Source organism: Alligator sinensis, unplaced genomic scaffold (genome assembly GCF_000455745.1).
Source record: "Alligator sinensis unplaced genomic scaffold, ASM45574v1 scaffold1373_1, whole genome shotgun sequence".
Taxonomy (NCBI): Eukaryota; Metazoa; Chordata; order Crocodylia; family Alligatoridae; genus Alligator; species Alligator sinensis.
The window spans coordinates 234,251-245,765 of NW_005842808.1; the positions used below are offsets into that span (position 1 = coordinate 234,251).

At 40.1% G+C, this 11,515-nt stretch overlaps 1 protein-coding gene across 11 annotated transcripts in view; it reads left to right on the forward strand.

Annotated features, from left to right (window-relative positions):
* SLC23A2 (solute carrier family 23 member 2) overlaps nt 1-11,515 on the forward strand; it is an 80,993-nt gene that overhangs the window by 49,980 nt on the left and 19,498 nt on the right. For 8 of the 11 annotated variants that reach the window (XM_006035148.3, XM_025191303.1, XM_025191307.1 and 5 more), the window contains 5 exons: nt 303-419; nt 2,184-2,341; nt 7,559-7,647; nt 9,501-9,571; nt 10,740-10,921. In XM_006035148.3, coding sequence (XP_006035210.1) covers nt 303-419; nt 2,184-2,341; nt 7,559-7,647; nt 9,501-9,571; nt 10,740-10,921 — 617 coding nt within the window. Of the gene's footprint in view, nt 1-63; nt 109-302; nt 420-2,183; nt 2,342-7,558; nt 7,648-9,500; nt 9,572-10,739; nt 10,922-11,515 lie in introns of all 11 variants that reach the window. The other 3 variants (XM_025191311.1, XM_025191309.1, XM_025191312.1) reach the window with 3 other exon arrangements.

The window sequence follows — 11,515 nt, forward strand, 5'->3', positions numbered from 1 at the left end:
GTCAGTATGAATAGGCAGGGCATAGGTTATGAGAGAGATTGAGAGAACATCTTTTATACACAGATGCAGTAGCTGTAGAGCTGAGGATATCAATTGGTCATCTCAAAGGTATGATTTGTTTTTTAAGATGTAATGAGCATTAATGTTGTTTGGGGAATAAAACAGCCGTCGTTTTCTGAGCCCCTTTTAAGTAGCCTAACACTTCCAGTTTAGTTTATTCTTCTGTAATATTAACTGCAGCTGTCTTTTTTTTTTTTTTTTTTTCTTAATTCTTTTTCCTCCCCCCTCTTTCAATTTGACAGAGCTCTCTGGCAGAGACGTTGGACAGCAGTGGAAGTTTAGATGCACAGAGAACTGACATGATATACACAATTGAGGATGTTCCCCCTTGGTACCTCTGCATATTCTTAGGGTTACAGGTATATTTCAAGATGTTGAGAATTTTTTCTTCGGTTTTGTTTACAATCTTAAAAAAAAAAAAATTCTATATATAGATTCATAGTTGTTAGGGTCAGAAGGGACCTCAGTAGTTCATCGAGTCCGACCCCCTGCTCTGGGCAGGAAAGAGCGCTTCTTAATTAATAAATTAATTAATTAAATAAATTTAATTTAATAAATTTAATATTAATTTAATTTCATAGAGTGAATATGATAAAGATGATGAGTAGTTGCTTATAATTTGCCTTCGAGGTTTTGTGTCCCTCTGAATTATTAAAGGTAGCTGGGAAGCTTGAAGCCCAATCTTACTCCATTTCCTTGAGTGTAATGTGGCAATGGACTGGGAGTAAAACAGAACAGATAACGTGTTAATGCTGGAGACTTTGGAAACCATTGGGAGTTTCTCTAAATACCTGCATCTGTTCAGTTTCTCCTTCAATACTGCCCAATTTTCATTCTTATTTTTAAGTGCAAGTAAGCCTTTCATGGCAGGGTATTCATCCTGTTGTTTCTTACCCTCCATTTCCCTCCTCACTATACTGATATTCCAGGTCAGCTATTGCATTTGAGGAATTTCAGAAGATTCATTTAAGAAATAACTACTTGGGCTGCTATGTAATGCTTGTCATTTTATTTAACTAAGTGTTAAAAATCATTCATTGCTAGAACAACAAGTCATCTCTTGAATTCAGGTAAGGGGAAAGCAGTGAGGGATGCAGTACAGGTGCTAAAATCTCTTTAAAGTGTTAATTCTGGGAATGACTAGCAAGTTCAGTGGCAGCTCTATCATTGGAAGGATGTTGAGATATGAAAAAGAGCACCTGTAGCCTGCTGAAATTGCTGGACATCTTTTAGGCATTTGAATATAGTGTACGTTTGCTAGTTAGTACAGCCTAATGGATAGCAAAAATTGCTGGATTGTCATACCAACTGTGTCGTGGACTTGATAAGAGGTTGGATGAGTCCTTGTCAGTTATATCTTTCCAAACGGGTAATAAAACCTCTGATGAAGCCCTGAGCTCACATTCACAAAAGCTTTCTCTCTCTGTATGTCTTAGTTTGTCCACAAGGTGCACTTCTACCCTGCCTTGTTCCTGACTTCAGGCAAAAACAGCTAACTCCGTCTCTCTGCTAATAAAACCTCTCCCAAAGGAATGTTGAGCTTTTGTTTAAAAGTACTTTGAGATCCTCAAACAAATTACTCCGTAGAAAAGTAAAGGCATCTACTTTTACTTTGGCATTTATTCAAGTTCAGCCAACTCCACAGGAATTCTTCTAGCTGTTTTTTTGAGGGGTGGGGTTTTTTGAATTTTTTTTTTAAACAAACCTAAACAGGGTACTCTTCTTATTAAACTACTTGGCTCCAAGCAGAATAAATCCATGATTGCCCAGTTTTCAGCAGTTAAGATCCTTTCTACGATATAATATTCTTGCTCAAGAACTTCTTAAATGTATTCTAAGTTCATGTGTAAGCAGACACTTTTTCACATGTTGAAAGGTGGAGAGAGTGATATGTTTGTTTAAATCTCTAACCTGCTTCAGCTTGGTTATCTAGATACTCTAGATACTCGCTTGTCAAGAATGAGAACAGTAACCAGTTAGCAATGTAATTTATTGTCCAGAAGTAGGAGACCAGGAGTAGCTGGCTAGAATTAGCTGAACACATGAGAAAGCATAGTGATTTGTTTACATTTTATATGTACTTTTAGGTGTATTAATGAAGCATGCCTTCTTCCTCTTCACAGCACTACCTGACATGTTTTAGTGGAACCATAGCAGTACCCTTTTTGCTAGCCGATGCCATGTGTGTTGGGTTTGACCAGTGGGCTACCAGCCAACTGATTGGGACCATTTTCTTCTGTGTGGGAATCACTACTTTATTACAAACAACTTTTGGGTGCAGGTGAGATCAGAACTCTCTTTTTTTTTTTTTTGTTACTGTTGTTGTTAAGATGTTGGTTGTCATGATACATATCTGTAAATGTATGTAACTTTGTCAGGATGAGGGCAAAATACCAGGTAATGGTTCAAATGCAAGATGACTAGGGAATACACCTGTCATCCTAACTGGGAAAAGTTTCACAACAAAGTGGCTGGAAAGACACCAAGGCTGCATACTGGACACATGTGGAAGGCACCAGGCAGAGCAAGAAAAAGACAGGAGAGAAAAGATGGAGAAGCTCTGAAAAAAAAATCACACCTCCCTGTGTAAAGGGTGATTCTTTAGCACACTTGTACTAGGAACCAAAATAATTTCCAGTTATTTTCAAAGGTGGAAGCTGTGCTGCTTCTGTCATGTTCTGATATGACAGTTTTAGTAATATGATTGGTAAAGTGTGGTGAGATAGTAGGATCTCTGGATTTCAACATGTATAGACTAATATGCCAGTGTACGTTTCTGCCACTTCAAGAGCCTAGAGGGAAAGAAGTGGGTGAACTCCATAGTTAATCCTGTAGTTGGAATGAAGGGTGAGATGCAGATAAAGACATTTCTGTTCTTTCAGGATTCTTGACTTTGGGTACTTCAATTATGAAGTGATTCACAATATAACAGCCAATATGAAAAGGGAAAGGTGACTTGGTCCCTGACCTTAGTTTCTGCCACTAACTTACATATTTCAGTAGATTCTGTGTATGGAGGCAAGAAACAATGTTTATATTTCTTAGCTGCCCAGAGCTGCTGATACCATTTGCCTGGGATGGAGCATCACTGTTAAGCTAGCTTGCTGGGGTTCTAACTCCTTTTAGTCTGCAGTTTTAATAAGCTCTATCAAAGACTGACTGGCTTTAATGGATGTGCTGTTTCCCAAAACAGGAAATTACTAGGAGTCAGCTTTAAAATATCAAAATAGTTAAAACTGTACATGGAGTACTGCAGAAAGGCTTTCAAAGAAACATTTGCCTAAACTTTTGACCCTGTATCTGAAAAGGAAAGGATGGAGGAAACTCACAAGGCTATTTCTGCATTCTTTCGAATGTAGCCAAGGAAGAAGTCTAGAAGAAAGATGCTCATTGTATTAGCATGTTCCATTATTATGAGTTTTGCTCTTCAAACATCTCTTCTTTCAGTCCAAAAATGATACAAGATGAAATCGGACAGAAAGCGGACAACATAGTCCAAATATAAAAGATTTACTCGAGAAACAGAGTCCATGGGTGGAGGAGACCTACTCAGCAGGGCGAGGAAGGCAAGCCCTTTAAACAAATCCTTTAGAATAGCAGGGGAAGATGATCAGCTCAGAAAACCCAACCCTTTTCAGACAGTCGAGGTTTCCTGAATTGAACATTTTCAAGCCTTGAGAAGGCATACAGCTAATGTGTTTTCTCATTTCCCTTCCATCTCCTTAGAAAACATTTTTATTCTTTTCCACCCCTTAGTTTTCTTGAAAGCTGCTTTGATATTTCATTCATCAACTGCAGACTACAGAAAGGCGTAGATGACACATTTAGAAAGAAGAGTAAAAAATGTGCCATTTTATTTATTTTTTTCTCAGAAGATTTTTTTCCTGGCAGATGTTTATCAGCTTCTGTCCTGCAGATTTTATTTCTTACTTGTTTTGTTTTGTATCCCCATTGACTGACTCACTTGTTACACTTAGTCAAAATATACCAAATCTTAAAATATACCTACTCCTAGCTATCAGCAGCAGCTTATGAAGGAGACAGGAGAATAGTAAAACATGGAAGACTCTTCATTGTCTTCATTCTAATCCCAGTTAAACTCCAGCAGAGATGCTCAGTTTATAGCCACTCCAGTGCTTTTCACAAACGTTGCTGAATTCCTGATCTTGCACCTTTATTCACACCTTCATTTACAGTCAAGGAACAGCTTGCATACATTGCAGACCAGTAGTTTGGGTTAATTTCAGAAGTATTTATTAAACTTCCTAAGAGTCACCATCCTGCCTTGCTGAAATTCTCTAAGTGTTGTGGGTCTGGGCTGTTTTGTTTTTCTATTTGCTTGTCTTATTCTTGGGTACTCTGTGAAGGACACTTGTCTAAAAAAAACACTTTTGTGCTTGGGGTTAAAACAAAGTGGCATGTGCATGCAGAGAAGTTTTTAGTGGCTGAGCGTCTAGTAACTGATAGCACATGATTTCTGTCAGTTATATTTGGGTGAGACTTGAATACAGCCACTGTATTCTACATGCAGTTCTTAAAGGTTTACTGGCAATCCTGTCAACTGAGAAGTATTTAGCAAGTAAAGCCATTATGATTTCAAAATGTCAAATTCCGCTGCTTTAAACGTCCTTTAGAAATGGATTTAACTTGGCATCTAGAGTCATTTGTAGTTAATCTGGAATCCATACTAATTTTAGGAATTGAAGCTATGGAATAAAGTATGCATTAATTCAAAAGGTTGGATGGGATCCAAAGTAACCATTATGATCTGGTAGGTTAAATCTGTACGAGAAACGTACTTCTGTGTTTTAGGTTTTCTGACAGTCCTGTTACCATAACGTCAGAGCATAGTTGCATTTAAAATAATTAATTTATTTCTAAAACAGCTCTTTAATTGCATGCAAAAGGTCTGCGTTGAATAGAGTTGCTGCCAAAATCTCAGTGAGCTAGGAAATTCAGAGTTGATGTCAAAACTACCTCAGGCCAGTTTTAGGTTTGGTTAATGCATTTGTATGGTCTTAATTATGTACGTGGTTGGCTGTTTTGCAATATAGTACCTTCAGGGCATAGTTTCAGCACTAATGTCAAGGCTGTGATGCAAATCAGGTAAATTTTAAGACATGCAACAATGTCTTTAAATAAAAGCTGGGATTATACTGATTTCTTCCTTATGATCCTCTCCCTTTCCCCCTCCAACAGCATCTTTAAGGTATTTAGTATTTTTCAGGGGGCTTCAGTATGCACTGTTTGTCCAGTGAACATCAAAGGGATAAGGTAAATTATTCACTCATAGCTACTACCATTTCCTCTCATCAAAAGTAATGTTTAGCTTTTTGCCCAAAGAAGAAGCCCACATAGAAAATATTAGCCAATATTTAAAGGACTGTGTGAGCAAGGTATTTATAGATGCCCCATGCACTGCATGTACTTACACTTTCATGCAATTGGGTTTTCTCAGTTCTCAGTGGGAGTGGAGCACCTTCTGTGAGAGAAGACCTTACCTGTCATAATTGACTTCTGAACTCACTTCCTGACTGCAAATTCACACATGTAGACTTCATAGCACGTGTTTCATCTCCCCTCTTTTCCCTGAACCCCCGTGTCTTGATTTCATTCTGCCTGGCACCTCTTCACCTCCCGTCACTGAGGTGCATTGCCTCTAGGTTGTGGAGCCTTTCATGTTTCTGCTACCACAGCTTTTCTTTCTGCTGTTCTGCACTGTTCATTAGGGATGTGCAAAACAGACCCTATTCGATTCAGATTCAGCCCAAATCGGGGACAGTCATTTGATTAGTTGATTCAGATCACTGTCCCTGATTCGATTCGGCCAAACCCAAATCTGAAGATTCGATGCTGATTCAGAGAATCAGCGATTCGGACGTAGACGCAGCTTTAAAAGGTTTTTTTTTTTGTTGCATACATTGAGGTACCGGTGTGGCTCGTGAACGCTGCAATGCTGGGGCGCATGGAGCGTCCCACAGGAGTGTGGGGGGACCCTCCACATGCTCAGCGGCAAACCTGGAAGTGGACCAGAAGTAGTTCCAGTCCACTTTCAGGTCCACTGGGGAGCACCCTGGGTGCGCCCTCCCCACCCACGCACTCCTCCAGCTCGGCAATCGGCCACAGGAGAACCCTGGGTAGCCCTCCCCCCAGACCCAGGAGGCACTAGTCGCCGAGCTGGGGGGCACCGAGGGGCCCCCAGCATGCTCCCGGTGGACCCAGTAGTGGACCAGAAGTGCTTCTGGTCCACTTCCGGGTCTCCTTGGGGGAGCCCCCTGCACTCCTGTGGGATGCTCCATCCGCCCCAGCCTCACAGCATTCACAAGCCATCTGGTACCTAGAGGTATGTAGAAAAAGCATTTAAAGCTGTGTCTATGTCTGAATCTTTCCAAATCTCTCCAAATAAATTCGGAGAGATTAAAGGGTCTTCTGATTCTATTTGGATTCAGAGATTTAGCCACCAAATAGGGCAGAATCTCTGCCAAATCGAATCGGGGACCAAAGCTTTGCACAGCCCTACTGGTTCATGCTGTTTAACTGAGCCTGCTAGGTTTGCGTTTTCCCTGGACTATTGCTTCTGCAGGTATCGGGATTTTTCATTGTGGCTGTAAAAGCAGCCATGAAGTAGGAACAGTAGCCAACGCCTGACTTGAACTGTAAGTACCCAGTGTGCTAAGGTTCAGTATCGGCTTTTGAAAAGGGCTGTGTGATTTTTTTTTTTTTTTTTTTTCTCTCGCTCTGCCTGCACCCCTTCAAAACCTGTGTTTAAAAGAACAGTTTAAATGCTGCTTTTTTAGCAGTGTATCTTAATGTGTCTGACAGCTCTGCACACTGCAGCTTGTAGAATAAATACAGGATTATGACTGTTTGTGAAAGTACTCTGTGTGTTCAAAACAGCTTTGTTCAAAGGGTTGTCTTAAAATTATTGCAGGTTTCAAATTTTACTGCATATACTCGCATGGAATGGCTTATCAGTTCTTATCTATGTAATTATTTATGCATTTGCTTAATGACCAATTTATGAATCAAAGTCATGCAGTTAAGGTGAGTTATTCTTCTTGGAGTTTGCATAAACAACTTGCCTCTCAGGAAAAATTTTTAAACAGTTCAGATACTGTAATTCTGCATGGTGGGCACCTAAGCAAGCAAACTCATGGTGTTTTATACCCTTTGTGCCCTGCTGCTTTTCCCATGGAGCAGGGTTTGTTGGACCAGCATACAGTAGCTCTGTCCCAGATAGCATACTGACTGTTTCTTTTCATTTGTTTTAGTCTGTGATCTCTTACAGCTCTTTGTGATGGTTGGTGAGCTACAATTTGCCTTTCTGCTCCTTTTATAAAAGAAATGTCTAATTCAAGAATCTAGTAACTACCAAAAAAAAAAAGGTTAATAAGTTAAGGGAAGGTTAACTGACAACTACAGGAAGAATATCTATGGGCTAAATGTTATGAAATAACAAATTATGACAGTCTCCATCTTATCTTTATATTTCCTTCAGGTTACCCTTATTTCAAGCCAGTGCTTTCGCTTTCTTAGCGCCTGCCCGAGCCATTCTCTCTTTGGAGAAGTGGAAATGTAATAACACAGGTAAATGCAAGTTATGTATGGTAGTTTTGTCCTAACGTGTCAATAAGTGATCCATGTTACCCAGAATGAAGCATCTGATTTGTTGCTAACATATCCCTTGATGCATCAGTGACCACTCTCTCTGAGTGGAGACTAGGAATAACATACCTTAGTTCATGACGTTTAAACTTTGAAAGAAATGAGCAACCATTTTTAAAGTGTATTAAGAACAGGGGAAATCCTCGGTATTGAACGGAAATGACAAAATACTTAATGATGCAGAAAAGATAGAAGGACTTGGTATATATTTTATTCCTTATTCAGAAAGAAGCAGGATGAGGAGGTAGTTTGTCTTCCATTAGGGACTAGGAAGAATGTTAAGCAGCACCTGCAAGAGTTGGGCAGTTCTGTACTGCTCCCACCTGGGTGCTGTAAGAGATGACTGCAGAACTCACCGATGTCAATATTCACTGAAGTCATTGATGGCTGGACAAGTTCTAATGTTGGGACAGTGTTTAAAGAGAATGAGCAGGATAAGTCCCTAATGACCTGGCCAATTAGTCTGTCGTTAATCCTAGGCAAGATATGGTAAAAACAGATACATGGTTCACTTAAAAATAATGAAAGGATAGAGATAAAATTCATGTCCATGAGAGCTTTTCTGTGGAAAATGTCAAAAAAAAAAAAAAAAACCTCGGTTTACCAGCCTATGCATTACATTGATTAAGAATGGGCTAATTGGCAGACCTTTGAAGTAGGCACTTTGTTTTATTCCTCTCTCTGCATAATCAGCAGGGAACTGAAGTACTCAGCCTGGGTGGCTTATACCTCATGTACCATTGCTGGTTAAAAATAAATAAATATATAAAATAAAAGAATCAGGCCACATTAGGCCTTGCACCATTTCTGTGCCAACTCCAGTGTCTTGAGTGTTTTTAGTGCCAGTTCATAGTCACATTTTAGATGAAGAATGTGTTTTAAACTTCACTGTCTGGGCTGTCTTGAAATGTGTTTCAGTTAAAAGACTGGCACGAAAGTAATTTCAGTGCTCTTAATTCACTTTGTGCCGAATTCTGTTGTATTTCCCATATTCTCTTAACTTTCCCTCCTTGCCCTTTTATGTAATATTAGGAGAAAGCTATCAAATATGTAAATATGCTTGTGAAGTAAAGTTGCTAGTGCAGGAAAACAGGCCATAGATGTTAGAAAACTTAACCCAATAAGGTGCCAGGGGTGGTAAGTCATATAAGAGGTGCATCTTGGCAGTTTATATGGCTGCTGAATATATTCCCAGGTTGATTTATCCATAGTGCCCTGTTAACAGCCAACCTGTACGTAACCTGCTATAGCTTATTGCTGTGTTGAGTATCAAGTAAGCTATTGGTTAATAAAAGTTACTGCGTCTAGTAATGTTGGTCATCTTCAGTTTGTGTTTGGAAATAACCATTGTCTGCTTCTAACTCTTAAAACAGGAGTTCCTTAGTGTTCCCCTAGTTAGCTGAATTTTAAACAGTTTGGGACTGTTTGAGATGCATTATGCAGTCAAGTAATTCTCACTATGAAAACTTTCCCATTCAGTTCTTCGCTAGAATAAAGAGAGTCCTCCTTGGACACTTGCCCTTGGACACTTTCCACTCTGGTAAAGTGGGCTGAGTTAGTGGCTAGTCTTTGGGAATTGCACGTTTTGTACGAAGAAGCGATTGTGTGGGTTCGACATAGGAAATTTCTTACTTTGAGAGTAAGTAGTTGTCAACAGGGAATGTTTGAAAACATAAAAAATTGCTAATGTGTTAAGTTAGATTTTACTTTGCTCAGTAATAACAAACCAAAGTGTGGCGTGGCAATGAAAAACATTTATTTTTTGTTTTTATAAGCAATAGCGGTTACTAATGGAACAGCAGAGCTGCTTCACACCGAGCATATCTGGTATCCCAGGATACGAGAGGTAACGTGGAATTGACCTTTCACTATTGATCATCCCATTTCAGTCGAGAATTCTTATCCAAGCGTCTTCATATTCTTGTTTTTCTTTTAAGTTGATCATTTCTTCTTCCGCTATCATTCGATTTGGATATTTCCCTTTATTCGCTTCATGCAAATATGAGTATTTCCAACTTGTTTGTTCATTGCTGAAAAGCAAATGCAATGAGTTAGTTACCACATTCAAAATTATATCCAGTCAAATACACGAGAGGCTAGTATTCTGCTGCTTTTATCATTTTGCAATTTGTGCTCACCTGTAAGTGTTAAACAAGGCATTAGCTGCTATCAAATGACTTGCCTACTCTTGTTGAGTAATTCAGTAGGCTGCTTCCTACAGAAAATGGCCTGCTGTTTAGAAACCTTGCTAAAAAGAGATTTTCTAAAGTTGGATACAGTTCTGATAGGGCATTGATTCTCCCAAGAGACTTGCTGAGTGTCCAAGTCCTTCTCCACTCCCACCATTTAAGTGTGAACTTCCTCATCCTTTACAGAGTCTCAGATGAGTGCTGAGCCCAGGCATCACACTATCGAGTGATAGATAGCGTAGTCCAAATCAAGGCGTGTCTCATGGAATTTATCTCCCATCCCGTTGCTTTGGGCTGCAAACTTTCTTAATTAAAAACAACCCCTCTCTCTTCCCCATGTTCAAACCATAGCTCCATCCTGCCAAGAGCCCTGCAGCCAAGAGGGCTGACAGTCTCCTGAGACCACAACGCTGCTCTATACCAGCTTCTAAGGAGCACTTGTGAACAATGCAGCATACACTGCCCCTAGGAGCTAAGAGCATCACCTCCGTGGCGCCACCAGCCCTTGCCGGTTCGATCTGAGAGCTTAAAGGTTAGCCTGGAACCCAGGTCTCCTGTATGACAGTGTGATGTGCTATCCACACAACTACCAGACTGGCCCACTGGTCTGTTGTGTAATAGTTTTGTGCAGAAAAACATAAGTGTTATGCTTAAGCAATAAGTCACTTAATCATAATGAGCTGTTGTATGACGAAAACAATTGGCTGTCTTCTTCTTTGTCACTGAATTCTTTAATTGCAGTTTATAATCCAGAGCAGAAAAAAGAAATGTTTTGTATCCTCAGTGGCATTAAACTCTGTCTTTTCCTATTCTCTGTGTGTTCAGATTCAAGGTGCTATTATCATGTCCTCCTTGATAGAAGTGGTGATTGGTTTCCTTGGGCTTCCTGGAGCTCTGCTGAGATATATTGGACCTCTGACCATTACACCGACGGTGGCCCTCATTGGTCTCTCTGGTTTCCAGGCAGCTGGGGAAAGAGCAGGCAAACACTGGGGTATAGCTATGTTGTAAGTACCCGTGGGTATTGTTGACTTTAACTGACTGTTACTGCTTTGGTGCAATTCATGGACCCTCTAAAGAAAAAAACAGTTTTAAAAAAGGAGTTACACTGCAAACATTCAATTTGCAACTTCTTTTGAACAGCCTGTCATTGTTATTTGGTGGCGTGGGCACAAACCTACTGTGTGAAGAGACGCATTATATTGTTAATTGTGATCTCTCATCCCTTGATAAGGGTGAACTGGCTTGCATACTACTCTCTGCTGTAGTTTCCTACATGTGTTGAGAGCTTTTTCCAAAGACAAAGAACAAACCACACTTTTTTGTTCAGTCACTGTCCTGTTTGCATTCTATTTATTGCATACATAGTTTCATAGTAGCTAGGGTCAGGAGGGACCTGAACAGATCATCTAGCCTGACCCCCTGCCACAGGCCGGAATGAATGCTGGGTTCACAAGACCCCAGACAGGTGATCATCCAACCTCCTCTTGAATATGCCCAAAGTAGGGGTGAGGACCACTTTCCTGGGAAGTTGGTTCCAGATTTTAGCCACCCTAACTGTAAAATATTGCCTTCTGATCTCCAACCTAAACCTATTCTCC